Source organism: Saccopteryx bilineata, chromosome 6, assembly GCF_036850765.1.
Source record: "Saccopteryx bilineata isolate mSacBil1 chromosome 6, mSacBil1_pri_phased_curated, whole genome shotgun sequence".
NCBI classification, from domain to species: domain Eukaryota; kingdom Metazoa; phylum Chordata; class Mammalia; order Chiroptera; family Emballonuridae; genus Saccopteryx; species Saccopteryx bilineata.
Genome location: NC_089495.1, coordinates 117,918,063 through 117,933,309, shown reverse-complemented (window position 1 = coordinate 117,933,309; position 15,247 = coordinate 117,918,063). Strand labels below are relative to the sequence as shown.

Below are 15,247 nucleotides of genomic sequence, written 5' to 3'. Positions count from 1 at the left end.
TTAGTGAATTTTAATCCAAATTCCCCTTAAATTTGAATTGGGTAAAGAGGCAAATAAAGCAGTATAAACAGCGTTACCCGAGTAAAGGTGTCGGCATCTAGGAAATGGACTGGAAGCCCGCGAACTGCAGAACAGTGGTTATTGATTCTCATCCGAGTTAGAGCCTGCACAGCAGCAGAGGGAGGACAAGCCTCGCCACACCGGGGGTCTAAGCCTGACACGCTGTTCTTAGTCACGGGCTCTGATGCTAGTCCAAGGGCCAGTGAGTGCTCCTTCGCTCCAGCAGAACCATTTGGGGAGCTTTTCAAAAATTCAGAGTCCTGGGCCAAGCTGTAGTGATGCTGGTGTATTAGGTCAGAGTTGAAACCTAGGAAGCCAGCTGCGTTTTTATTATATTTAATATATTTATTTTTAAATAAATTTAAACATTCAAACCCATTGAGGCTGACTCTTTTGGCAGATGTCATATCATCCAAAACCATCTCTGTGTAACCATATACTCAGGAGTTGCCTCAGATAAGTCTTCTCATTTCTGTTGGTAACTATAACAAATATGTCAACACCACATTATGTCTTTCACTTATTTTTTATTGTCTTCTAAATACTCTCAGTTCCTTTAACAAGTTCATATGAAGTATGATTTCCAGATCCTTCATTCGTCAGTGTTCTCAAGACCTGGAACTCAGAATCGAATCTGATATTCCGCAGGTGTTGTGGCCAGATTGAATGCAGTGGGGCCTGCCAGCCTTTTATTTGGTCATACGTAGTGTTTGATAAACACAGCACATAAGACGAAAACTATCTTTTTAGTAGCTATTGCTTTATTGACCCATAGCAAAGTTGGTATTTTATAGTGTATCTTTTATTTAAAATCTAAACTTTCATCTAATTTTTGTACACTTGATTTTTGTACCTGAAATTAAGAGCTTCACATGTATGCACGCTTAATTCCACTTTGTTAGTTTTGACTCAACATTAGTCTGTTCTTCATTCTGGCTTCAGATTTCCATGTGTGTCCTGGTGCCCTTCATTTTGTATTATCTGTAGACTTGAAAGACATGTCTTCTTTACATCTTAGGTTCTAAAACTTTTCATGAATAAAATCTGATCACATGCTTACTCTAGCCTCTCCTCCTGCTTGATCTTTCTCTAGGATTTCATGCTTGCTAAGACTGCTGTCTGCAGTTCTACCAGTGTGTTCTCATGTGGCTCACCTATCAGTGTTGTCTTACCGGACTACTCAGGGTTGCTGTCTTCCACACTTCCCCGGTGAATACGGGTTGTAAGGTGGACTGTCTGCTGTAGCCCTTTCTGCATTTCCTGCACATCACCTCTCCCTGTGACACAGTTTCCGCCTGTATGCCGGCAGCTCTCAGTTACATTCCGGTTAGCTTTTCATCTTCAGGCTCATTGTATGCCAACGACATAACCACTGCAGCCATTCAGTCACTCAGGTTATAAGTTGAATCCCATTGACTTATTTAGAGCATACTTTATATTCATAGTTTTAATTCTTTAATTGGTAGGTAATGTTACTCTACATAAAATCTATTTTAAAACCTCTACTTAAAATTAACTTTTTAAATTTTTATTGATGGGGGAGAGAGAGAAAAACATCAGTGTGTTGTTCCACTTATTTATGCATTCATTGGTTGATTTTTTTTAAGCAAGAGAGACAGAGACAAAGGGGCAGATAGGGACAGACAGACAGGAAGGGAGAGAGATGAGAAGCATCAGTTCTTTGCAGCACCTTAGTTGTTCATTGATTGCTTTCTCATATGTGCCTTGACCAGGGAGCTACAGCTGAGCCAGTGACCCCTTGCTGAAGCCAGCAACCTTGGGCTCCAGCCAGTGACTTTGGGCTTCAAGCCAGTGACCATGGGGTCATGCCTATGATCCCAAGCTCAAATGGGTGGGCCCATGCTCAAACAAGATGAGCCCTCGCTCAAGCCGGCAACCTCAGGATTTTGAACCTGGGTCCTCTGCATCCCAGGCCGATGGTCTAACCATTGCACCACCACCTGGTCAGGCCACTGGTTGATTCTTGTATGTGCCCTGACCAGGGATTCAACCTACAACCTTGCCATATTGGGAAGATGCTCTAACCAACTGAGCTAACCTGGTCAGGTCTACAATTAACTTTTCAAAAAGTAACAGATCACAAATAAGCTTTATCTTTTTGCTAGAGCTAGAATTTCGAGGAGTTTTAACAGCGTAGTTTGGAGATGAAGGAAGGAAAGCACTGAGCAGTTACTGATTGAGGAAGGAAGAGCAGATGCCTGCCAGGAATACTGACTCTAGGGCACCCTGGGAAGCAGAGGTGTAAAAACAATCCACAGGACTGCTGAGCTGCTTTACAAGGTCTTTAAAAGTAATTATGCTGAACTGTTTTATAGGGTCTTTAAAAATAAACATTTAGTACTGTGGCGATTTTAATGTGCTTTAACATCTCCCATGTATGAAATAAAGAAGAAATTGAAGTGCAGAAGGTCAAGGCTTCACTAAAGCCATATGGCTAGTTATTGACAGTTGAAATTAGAACCTAGTTTTCTGACTCTGTTTGATACACTTTCCCAAACCAACAGGGATTGCTGCTGAAGTGGAGACAGCATTGGAGGAAGGACGAGGAAGTTAGCAGCCCCGCACAGACCCCTTGTCAGTGCCTTATTACAAAGAGTGTTGCCTCTAGGGTTGTGTCACATAGTGCAGTGGTCCCCAACCTTTTTGGGCCACAGACCGGTTTAATGTCAGAAAATGTTTTCACGGACCGGCCTTTAGGGTGGGACGGATAAATGCACAGAATAAAATTATGCAACCGGAGTAAAAACTGGTATTTTTAAATATAATTGTCGAACTTACGAGACAAGCGTCAAGAGTGAGTCTTAGACAGATGTAACAGAGGGAATCTGGTCATTTTTTAAAAATAAAACATCATTCAGACTTGAATATGAATAAAACGGAAATAATGTAAGTTATTTATTCTTTCTCTGCGGACCGGTACCAAATGGCCCATGGGCTGGTACTGGTCTGCGGCCCGGGGGTTGGGGACCACTGACATAGAGGAACGAGAACATGCAGAGGTATCAGACTGTGGGTAGGATGGGGAACATTCCAAACATTCAAAAGTGCAAGTTTATGAATCTGGAGAGGATTTCCTGTTACTTCATTGTAGCTCAGTCTGGAGAGATAAGCCCTAAGAGAATTAACAGGTTGTCAGGGTCACTCTTCCGTGGCTGAAACCGCCACTACGTCTTTCTTCTCATGCAGCCTTAGCCATCTCATGACAGTACTGTGCCTGGGGCCTGGTGGCCATGGGAATGCCGTGCGTTCTGCAACCTCAGCAAGTCCTACGGGGTACTGAGGGGTTACACTCAGTACCAGAAAGCACTTAGGGAAGCTTTTCTGTCTGTTAACTAGTGAGAAAACCCTAGTCAAGACTGGTCTGGATGTCCAGTTTGACAGATGGTAGGATCAGCTGGGCTCTGGCTACAGTGAACATGAGGTTGGAATCCCCATTCAGGAGCATTGTAAGATCGCTTCACTTTCTAGCACTGAGTGAAAAAGTCCAGCATGCATAAACCGGTAGGATCACAAAGACCTGTGCTAGGCTAGGCTAACAGCGATAGAAGGTTAGTTCAGAGGTCAGATCTGGTGTTAGTATAACATGTCCAGATGCAGGTAACAAAGCACCTAGGAAACTTCAGTGTTTCCTGAGAAAATTGTCAAATTTTGCCTTTGTATTTTTAATTCTTTCCAAGCAATCCTTTACTTGGGGAAACCTATGGAAAAGAAGAGCTTTAAAGTCTGGTATTTAGAAAAAGGTAAAGAGTAAAACAAAACTGGGTAAGTTTTAGTATCCTTGTATAGGATCTCAAAATGTATTTTCTTATAGAAATGGTATTAAACACAGATTTTATTGTCAGTAATAACCACTTTTGTATAGTGCTTCATAATTCCTCAAACACTTTGCTATACGTTTTATCTTCAGGAAACTATGAGATTGATAGAGCAGGAATAATTATTTCATTCAACAAATTCTGAATGTCAGGCACAGATGGGAGTGCTTAGGATGCATTAATGAACAAAGCAAAGGGTCTCTTGTAATGGGGTTTATATTCTCCTGATACAGCAAGCAAAACAAAACCAATGGGCATAAATAAGGTCTATATTTTGAATATATGGCAGATGTTATAGACCAACAAAGAGCAGCAGTTTAAGGGGTGATTGACAGGCAGTGGGGGAGGCATGTGGATAAGGCTAATTAAATAGATTAGACACTGAGAAGGTGATAGTGAGCTGACTTGAAAGCGAGGCAGTTAGCCAGGCTGAATGTATACCTGGAATGAAAGTAGTCTTGACAGGTACCTCACTAGCCAGTGCAAAGGTCATAAGGCAGCGCCTATGTGCTTGGTGGGTTCAAACTGCAACAGGAAGGCCAGTGAGTCCACAGTGGAGTGGAGTGAGGGGGAGACAGTATTATAGAATATCTGCTTAAAGATGAACTCAGGCCTGACCAGGCTGTGGCACAGTGGGTAGAGCATCGGACTGGGACACAGAGGACCCTGGTTCGAAACCCTGAGGTCGCCAGCTTGAGCAGGTGCTGCAACAAAGAATTGATGCTTCTCACCTCTGTCCCTTCCTGTCTCTTTGCCCCTCTCTGTCCCACTTTCTGTCTCTCCAACTCTGTCACACACACACAAAAAGATGAACTCAGATTCTGGTGGTTGAAAAGACTTAACCAGTCTACCAGTCTAGTTAAGGTAGAACTCGAAATCTTGTCATAACTAGATTCTCTGTGTCCTGCACTTGCTTCAGTGGGAATTCTCTCAGTATTTCCAGAAGAGATGAAAAAAGGAAATAATGGCTGATGAATAATCTTTAATTCACATTTTATTCTTCAACCCAAACAATATAACATTACTCTCCACTAGCTTGAGTTTATTTTCGCATACTGTTTTTTGCTAGAGGAGAAAATACAGCCTTCATACAGTGTGATTCTATTCTTTCCTATGTTTTAAGTTATTAAGTTGAAACCTAACCTTTGATTTTGTTTTCAGGGATAACATGCTAATAGTGTTATCCCTGAACGCTCACTTTAATACTAATTTGGAAGACATTACAATTTCATCGTCCTTCCTCTGATCTCTCTGTTAAAGGTACGGACACCCTGCGGGGGAAGCTACACACGACGCAGTGGATTCTGCCATTAATGTTGGCTTAACTGCCTATAACATTGACAACATTGGCATCAAAGCGATGGTGAAGAAAACCGCTAAAGAGACCGGACAGACGATCCTTGAGGACTACAAACTAATTGACAGTTCGAAGGAAAGAAAGCAAGAAGGAGGCGCAAATGCACACGTGAAAGGGGAGGAGGAGGAGCAGACGGAGGAACTGGAGAAGAACAGGGCCAAGAAGAAAGATAAATAATGGACATGCTGTGACTCACCTACACCAAAGCCTTACAAGATGTATGCAGTTCAGAGACAGACGTGGAATTCCCCACGGATTAACCAGTATTTAAAAAATGTATTCATCTCTGCGGAGTGGCTGCTTAAGCTTTATGGCCTGTATCCTACTTACAAGGAAAAGAATTGATACCTGGCCTTTAGCAATATAGCTATATTCTCAGTAAGTTTATTTTTTTTAAATGTGACTAACGTATTTTTTCAGTTTAAAACAACACTAATCATACATGTGTCCTCATTAAACCTGATGTGAAGCTATTTTTGTATTTGCTATCTTTTAGAAAGCAAAGTAGGAAATTATTATATATTTACATAAAATTTAGCATCACCTTAGTTTTATTTGTATGGGGGAGGAATGACTTAAAATATGCCTTCCTCTTTTTGCACTAATTGTGGATTTTTTTAGGTGCTTGTCAGAATTTTCAGTATGTAAGCTAAACAGAAATTATATTCCTAAACTAAACTAATTCTTAGATAACATTTAAAAGACTTTTTCCAAATAGGTAATAGACTAATCATGAAAAATAAAAATAAGGCTCTATAAAATTATTTAGTAGTTTCCCTCTTTATTAGGAAATGAGATGGTCTTTTTTATTTAAAATGAATACAGATAAAGTCTTTTCGATTTATACTAGTGTTGATCTATTAGGAACATGGGAAATTTGGGAGCAATGATTGATATTGTATTAAAATTTGAAGTGATTATTAAGTTGCTTAATTGGACAAATAAAGCACTTTAAGAAAGCATTTTACCATATCTACTTCTATGAGTTTTTCCAAAAGGCTAAAAATTTTTAAAAACAAATATAAATAGTAGTGGGTTTATGGATGATAAATATATATATTTTTTGGAGTTCAGTCATTGGAATTTTATACATTAAAAAGTCAATAAATTATTAGAATGAAAGGGTTTTTATATAATTGAGGTAAAGAATGTGAAGACATTAGGCATAACAATTTCTACTTTGGCAGAAGACAGGATATTCACAGACCTATAAACTATAAATATGTAGGTAAATACCTAATGGCATTTTATTTTTGTTGATTGTTTAAAAGATTGCTGTTTGTTTTCATAGCTATCATCCATTCTAATATTTTTTGAACCTTTTAATAGTTACTTAGTTTATTAGACTTTATTAGAAACTGTCCAAATAATGTACTTTGTGAATAGACTGTCTTTGAATTACTTGATGTCAGAGATATTCATGGGCTTGTATTTCAGGAACACATAGAATTGGAATCTTTCTGTAAGGCAAAGAATAATGTACTAGTTGAAATGGAAATAAAATTGAATTGGTAAATAGTTCCAGTCAGTCTCTGGCTTGTTAAAGAAACAGAATGACAAATAGTGGAATTTAAAGTTTAAAAAACCGCAAAAAAACTTAAACCGGAGGTCAGCAAAATTGGATTTGTCAAAAAGTATCTAGACGATTGTTCTCTTTCCTTACTTTGTTCACTTGGTTGTGGGTTGCCTTTTCAGATTAACAGCTAGACAAAAGTTTGATAAATATAGCTTCTGTATTAGATTTCAACAGTATATGTGTGTGTGTATTTTCTTTTTAACAAAAAGGCCACATACTAAACCTGACAAGCCCAGGGGTGGCCTACATGGTGGGCCTTACAAACTCAGACACTTCAGAAAGTAACTGCATAGGATGGTCTGAACATAAAACTTTCTAACTAAAAGTCAGTCATGGCCTTGGCCAGTTTGCTCAGAGGTAGAGCGTTGACATGGCGTGTGGAAGTCCCAGGGTCGATTCCCGGTCACAGCACACAGAATTGACCATCTGCTTCTCCCCTTCACCTTTCTCACTCTCATTTTTTTCTCTCTCTCTCTTCCCCACTCCTGGAACTAGGCTCAACTGACTGGAGTGCACCTGCCGCAGGTGCTCAGGATGGCTCCATGGAGCCTCTGTCTCAGCCACTAGGAAAGGCTACTTTGCCAGCATTGGCCCAGATAGGCATTGCTGGGTGGATCCCTGTCAGGGCATATGTGGAAGTCTCTCTCCCTTTCTCTCAAAAAAAAAAAAAAAAAAGCCTGTTACAGCAGCTAGTCATGTCCTAGGCAGTATCTTCCTTGACAAATATCAGTCTTCACCTTAAACTGAGCCTATTACACTTCTGCATCTACAATAACACACCTTTGGAATGTCAGAGCAATCCACTTTTCCAGACCCCTGAGGGCACAGTTGCCCACTAGAGCAGGAGACCACAGAACCCCTCGTTGTTATCTTGTTGCTCAGGTACCATCTCTGTATGCTGTGGTCATTGTTACTATCTATACCCACCAGTGTAAAAGATGTGTCTCATTTTGGTGAAAATCACAAAGATTTGCAAGAATTTTCCCTCTACCATCCCCAGCTCACTGTGTGTCGTCGTCCCGTCCCCCCCCCCCCCCCCCCCCCAGTCAGAGAAGAACGAATTCTGGCTAGGGAAGGAGAAAGGACTCCGAAGAGGCAGAGAATACACTGGGGAGTATCTGAGGGGAGAGGGCACCACGCCCCCCACAGCCTGCCTCGGGCTGAGCGCAGAAGTGGAAACACAGAATTTGCCCCACCCATCACTTAACTGTACTGACAGGAATTCTCTCAAATGGCATTTCCCTTTTCCATGAAATTGTGTTCTTTGAAAGCAGAGAACAGGCCTGACCTGTGGTGGCGCAGTGGATAAAGCGTCGACCTGGAAATGCTGAGGTCGCCGGTTCGAAACCCTGGGCTTGCCTGGTCAAGGCACATATGGGAGTTGATGCTTCCAGCTCCTCCCCCACTTCTCTCTGTCTGTCTCTCCTCTCTGTCTCTCCCTCTCCTCTCTAAAATGAAAAAAAAAAAAATTTTTGAAAGCCGAGAACATGTGTAGCATCCCTCACACATCACTTTGTACAGAATAAATCCAGTTGCTATTAATTGAACCGATTCCTCAAAAAGGCTTCAAATTATCTCACCTACAAATGTGGTGGTACTTTTGGACATTAAACACCTTCAGTCTAATGTGCAACTGTTACTAATCAGCCAGGATTCATGTTGTCTGTCACCCTTTTTTTTGCCAATTTCAGGGACAGAGAACTTGTGCTGTGAGAAAACAAGGTCCCATACTCACTTCTCAGATTGATGCAGAGAATGCAAAAGGCACCAGAGACATCAGAGACTGAGGCAGTGCATCTTTGAGCAGAAAGAGGAATGGGAACTAGGGTGGCACCAATGCAGACATATTAGGAGTAGAAGGCAAAACTGGTGATGACAGTTGTAATCATGAAATTTTAAGTTGTGCAGCTTTTAGCTATGTCTATGAACAGCTCTCAGATCTGCCTATACTCAAGGAATGATCTAGAATGGTGTAAGGCCAATGACCACTGCCATGCCCATGCAAGTTCTCATTGGATTTGGTCAAATGGTAAAGGAATTGTGGAGTGGGAGGATGGTGGGCCATTCCGTTTAATAAAGTCTAAAGTTTGGTAAGGGTGGATGAGCAAACGGGCAGGGAAGACCGCTTCCCTTTCTCCTCACAGCCCCCACCAGTCTCAGCACTCCCCAGCCAAATAGGCCCGGCTAAAATATGAGGGCACCGAAGCCCCTCAGTTCTCTCTCTCTCCCCCTCTCTCTCAATGAACTCTTCCAGCAAAACAGGCTGGGGGCGGGGGGGGGGGGGGGCAGGACCATTCACTGGCAAACAAGGGCCCTTTGAAGGAGGCAAGCAATCTCAGCTTGCAGTCTGCCGCGGAGTGCAAGCACACCAAGCCTTCCGCAGACCACACACACATGGTCCTGCCCGCGCCAATGTAAAACGCAAGCTAGCACACCGCAACACACTTGTTTCATACTTGAAACACATTGATTTGCCCAATAACTGGGAACTCCGAGTCCGAATTGGGGCAGTACATTATTAAGGTCTGCGCCTCTGCATACCCTCTTCACCAGTGCCCCAGGTGCGGTAAACTGAGGCAGAGAGGCACAGCCGTTCTCGGGCTCTGCATGTCTCTAACGAAGAAAGGCTAAGAGTAAAGTGAGCACAGGGCGGGGGCAGCAGTCCCGCGCACTCAGCCACGGGGCCGGACCGCGCACAGCGTCTTGGACACCCCGGAGCGAGGCCCGCCCCGCCCCGCTCCGACCTGCTTGCCCCGCCCCACCACCTCTCGTCCCGCCCCGCCCAGCTCCGACCCGCTCGCCCCGCCCCGCCCCGCCCCAGCCGTGCCCTAACAGAGATGCTTCGGTTCGCTGTAGCGATGCTCGTGACTGCCTTCTTCTTCCCGACTTCTTAGTGTGCTTTCAAATCTTGTGTTCTGACTGTGATCGGGGAAGGCGTGGGAGGTCTCGCCTGTGAGAATATGGAGGAAGGAACGGGCGACGGAGCAGGACCGCCTTAAGCAGGGGTCACTGGGAGAAACCCACGGAGAGTAGCTGGTTGGTGGCAGGCTCCCGCGGGTGCGGTTCCCTCCTCGCCCCAGGGTCCTTCCGAAGTGTGTCCGGCGCCTGGGACATCAGGACTGGGCCCGGCCCCGTGGGACACCGCGGTGCCAGCAGTGCTGGGCACATCTGACGCATCTCAGCCTTTTCACGGGAAGGATGCCTTTGCTCTTTGATTAAGCATTTGGTACCACAGATAGCGAGCGGTTCTGAGAAAGGATGTTCCTCCTCTAGTCTCAAACCAAGTGACCTGTATTTTGTGCGTGCACTACAATGCTGAAATAGAAGTTTGGTTTTGCGATTCCCCTAAGGTTAGGTTTTCTGTTTCAAATGACAGAGATGTCATTGGGTTATGCTTTTCTTTAATCCTTGTAGAAAAAAAAACATAAGAAGTGGTGACATATTGGAAAAATGATGTTCCTCCTATATACTTTTTTAAATGCCCAATGTTAGTGCTTTGTATTGTCTTTGAAACATTTTAAGTAATTTTAAAAACGACTTGTACCTCTATTTATTTATTTATTTTCTCAATTTAGAAATTTAATTTGGCCCTGGCCAGTAGCTCAGTGGATAGAGCGTCTGTGGGGCATATGGACGTCCTGGATTCGATTTCCAGTTAGGACAAATAAGAGAAGTGACAATCTGCTTTCGACTTCCCTCTCCCCCTTCTCTCTCTGTCTCCCTCCAGCAGCCATGGCTTCATTGGTTCCAGTGCCTTACTTCAGTTCAGTATTCTAGCATGGGCCCATGACAGCATTGTGGTTGGGTGGATTTAGGAGTCTGCCTCAGTATCTCCTATCCTCAACTGAAAAAAAAAAGAAATTAAATTTAATGGGGTGACATTGATTGATAAGAATACATAGGTTTTAGGTAAACATCTCCACAGCATTTGAACTGTTGATTGTGTTGTGTGCCCATCACCCAAAGTCAGATCATTTTCGATCAGGTATATTTGTATATTTGACCCTCTTTACTCACCTCAACCTCCCCCCCATATCCCCTCCCCCCTGGAAATCACTTCACTTTTATCTATGTCCATGAGTCTCAGTTTTATATCTAAAGACGGTGTTCCTTAAACAAAGTTGGAGTGATGTCAGAGAAATGGCACCGTAAGGAGTGATACCGATAAATCTCCCCAAAAATTCAACAAGATCTTCAACCAGAGACAGAAAAATCTATCCTTGGAGCCTCCAGCAGTTCCACACTAAATGCGAAGGTATGATTGAAAAATTGACTAAATATGTAATCAACCCTGAAGGAAATAAGATAGAGAAAGAAACACTCCGCCTTCCTCACTAACCTAAATAAGGGCTGCTTTCACTGGGAACTGAGAGTATAGGAACTGAGACGGGCATAGGGTGTGAATAGAACCAGGCTGCAGCACGGACATCCAAGCCAAGGAAAAACTGTGCTTTTGGCAACCCAGTCAACACAAGCTAACGCTCGCACCAAATCCAGACAAAGAAAAGCAAGTGGGGCAGCCATCTGCCCCATCTCCTGGTCAGCGTGCACAGATAGTGTGTGAAAGATCCCTCCTAGAGTCCCGGGACCTTTGTGTGGGCTTAATCCAGAGTCTTGGGGTCGCCCATGCGCCCTGAAAAAGCGGCACACGGGGAGTGAGCAGGGGCGAAATTCCCTACACTCAAACTTCCCCCAGCAGGGAGGGCACCTCACCCAGGGCGAGAGGCAGCGGCACAATATCCTGGTCAGCGAGCACAGAGAGTGGGCAAGAGATTCCCCCGGGAGTGGGCACCCGTGTTCCCGGACAGAGGGGCAGAGTAAGAGGCCTTTGCATGGGCTCTGATCAGAGTCTCAGTGTCACCCCTGCGCCCTGAAGAGTGGAGCGTGAAGCGAGATTCCCTACGCTTGAATTTCTCCAGGCGAGTGGGGTGCCTCACCCAGCCATACAAGCTAACAGACCCGTGAAAGATTAGCTTAACCCACAGTCTGCTCGCCTCCCAACTATGCGACCCTAACTGACAAGCTCCCTCTCCGGTCAGCGATCTAAGACAAGAGGGGAGATATTTTTTAGTACCTCTTGTTATGCTATGCACATAGGGGTGGGGGCAACCTCTAATTGGCAGAGCTTGCATACTCAGGGCTATATGTTAAAAAGAGGGATTTGGCAGCTTGTAAGTCCTCCTGCTTTGCAAACAGTGACTAGGGCATCTTCTACCCAGCCAAAACAGATTACAAAGTTCCAAAAGCCTGGGGGAAGGGGTCCCACAGAGTCCTGAGGCATTCGGGACGTGCCTAGAGGCGCACAGAAAGGCACCTTGAAAACAATTGGCTCCCAGCCCCACCTGATTATGCTAGCGGCTCTGACTGATTGAGCCTTATCCAGAGCCCTGCGCTGAGTGGGAATAGAGTGGGGATTTGCCAGCTCCTTGAGCCTCTTACTCTCCAGGCAGAGGCAGCAGCAACCCCATAGCTGGATCATCAGGCTGCTAATTCAGGAAGGAAAGACTAGGAGAGAGGCTCCGGGAACACGGACTCTCTCACTGTCGGAGCCTACAAATGCTAATGAGCTTCGACTGCCAACGAGACTGAAGCCCAATATATGACATCGCCATAGAGACTTATCAACTGCAAACCTCTACCTAAATGTGCCACAGGGGCAGAACTCAGGGTACAGAGTCACCGACCAGGAAGAGGGAGAGAAAAGAAAGAGCAAAAAGATAACCTCTCAAAATCCAGAATAATCCACAGACTTTATAACCTTTCCCATTTTATTATATTTGTTCATTTGTTTCTCTTACCTTCTTGTCTTGATTATTTTCTTCCTTTCCCAATTTGGTCGTTTAATTCTCTGCCGGTCTTACTCTCTCCTCTCCTTGAACTACACTACCCATAAGTGTTACATCTCCCATAATCTTTCCTTTCCTCTTCCTTTCTCTCTATGAGGGTTGCACTCCAAAAACCCTAAATTCTCTCTCTCTCTCTCTCTCTCTCCTTTTGTTATTTTTTCTTCTTTTTGTGTTTTCCTCTTTCTGTTTTTCTCTTTCTACATTAGTTTATTCTTTTCTCCTTTACTTTTCCTCTCATTCAATCCTCAATCACAAAAAATTATTTTATTTGGGACTCAAATTTTTCTTTGTGACGCTTTGGGGTTTTTTCACTTTGCTTTTTTAACTCACTAGTAGTGCTCCCAACCCTGGCTGTCCATTTTATCTAGTTTTTGCTCCACTAAATACAATAGTAATTTTTAAATTTTTTTCCATTTTTCCTATTTCCCTCTTATTCCTCTCATTATATCTCTTAGTTAACCATCACATAAAAGCAAATCATTTTATTCTTGACCCAAATTTTTTCCTTTTTTGCATTTCGTGGGTCCATACCCCCCCTTTTTTTTTATCCCTTTATCACTTCTCCCCAACTCAGGCCTCCATTATAGGTAGTTTTTGTTCTATTTAGTACAATAGAATTCACAGTTCAGCACAAGATTTTCCCAAGAAGGAGAGGAGAGGAGAGGAATGAAAAAAAAGGGGGGGGAGGAAATAATTTTTTCTATTTTATTATTTTTTTAACTTTTTATTCTTTATTAATTCTCATTAGTACTATCAACAAAACCACCCTCAGATGCCATTAAGGAAAAGGAAATTGAATATCTTGGATACAAAAGACAGAGAGGTAGCACAGATAGATGAGGAAAAATGAATGGAGAAAAAAATTAATAGATTGGAAAACTTGGAGCTAAATGACAGAGAATTTAAAATAGAAATCCTAAAAAATACTCAGTGATATACAAGAAAACACAGAAAGGCAATTTAGGGAGCTCAGAAAACAACTCAATGAACACAAAGAATATATGTCTAAGGAAATTGAAACTATAAAAACAAATCAAACAGAGATGAAAAACTCAATTCACGAGCTGAAAAACGAGGTAACAAGCTTAGCTAATAGAACAGGCCAGATAGAAGAGAGGATTAGTGAAAAAGAAGACAAGCAACTTGAGGCACAACAGAGAGAAGAAGAAAGAGACTCAAAAATTTAAAAAAATGAGAAAGCCCTACAGGAATTGTCTGACTCCATCAAAAAGAATAACAAAACAATAATAGGTATATCAGAGGGAGAAGAGAGAGAAAAAGGAATGGAGAACATATTCGAACAAATAATAGAATTTCCCAAGCCTGTGGAAAAAACTAAAGCCTCAAATTCAAGAAGCAAACAGAACTCTGAGTTTTATTAACCCCAACAAACCTACTCCAAGGCACATCATAATGAAATTGGCACAAACCAACAGCAAAGAAAAAATTCTCAAAGCAGCCAGGGAAAAGAACATATAAAGGAAGGCCCATTAGTTTATCATCGGATTTCTCAACAGAAACTCTACAAGCTACAAGAGAGTAGACCCCAATATTTAAAGTCCTGAAAGAGAGGACCTTTCAGCCAAGAATACTATACCCATCAAAGCTATCCTTCAAATACGAAGGAAAAATAAAAACATTCACAGATACAGAAAAGATGAGGGAATTTATCAGCAGAAAACCCCCACTCCAGAAATTACTAAAGGGGGTTTTCCAACCAGATACAAAGAACAAAACAAAACAAAACCACAAGTAAAAGCTCCACCAAGAAAATAAAACCAAATTTAAACAGTGACAACAAAAACAAACTAAAAAAAGGGGGGAGAGGACGGAAATTAACAGTAGCAAAGGACGATGGAGTACAGAAGTACTTACAAGATAGTGCATTACAATGAACAGGGTAGGAACTCTTTTCATTACTTAATGGTAACCACCCTTGAAAAAACCACCACAAAAGCACATATATTAAAAAGATAGCAACAGAGGAAAGAACTATGGAATATAACCAAACAAAAACAAAGGATAGAAAAACAAAAGAAGAATCAAAGAAGACACAAAACTAACAGAAAGCAATGTATAAAATGGCAATAAGGAACCCACAAGTGTCAATAATTACACTAAATGTAAATGGATTAAGCTCACCAATTAAAAGGCACAGAGTAGCAGAATAGATTAAAAAAGAAAATCCAACTGTATGCTGCCTACAGGAAACTCATCTAAGCAACAGGATAAAAACAAATTCAAAGTGAAAGGCTGGAAAACAATACTCCAAGCAAATAACATCCAAACAAAAGCAGGCGTAGCAATACTCATATCTGATAATGCTGACTACAAGACAGCAAAAGTGATCAGAGACAAAAATGGCCATTTCATAATGATTAAGGGGATGCTGAATCAAGAAGACATAACAATCCTTAATATTTATGCACCAAACCAAGGAACACCAAAATATATAAGACAGCTACTTATTGACCATAAAACAAAAACTGACAAAAATATAATCATACTTGGAGACCTCAATACACCGCTGATGGCTCTAGATCAGTCATCTAAACAGAGAATCAATAAAGAT

At 42.3% G+C, this 15,247-nt stretch overlaps 1 protein-coding gene across 7 annotated transcripts in view; it reads left to right on the top strand.

Moving 5' to 3' along the window:
- The window catches only part of SPART (spartin), a 48,520-nt gene extending 41,748 nt beyond the window's left edge, over positions 1-6,772 (top strand). For all 7 annotated transcript variants that reach the window (XM_066236604.1, XM_066236603.1, XM_066236601.1 and 4 more), the window contains exon 9: positions 5,157-6,772. In XM_066236604.1, coding sequence (XP_066092701.1) covers positions 5,157-5,430 — 274 coding nt within the window. In that variant the 3' untranslated portion in view covers positions 5,431-6,772. The remainder of the gene's footprint in view (positions 1-5,156) is intronic.
- The last annotated feature ends 8,475 nt before the right edge of the window (positions 6,773-15,247 follow it).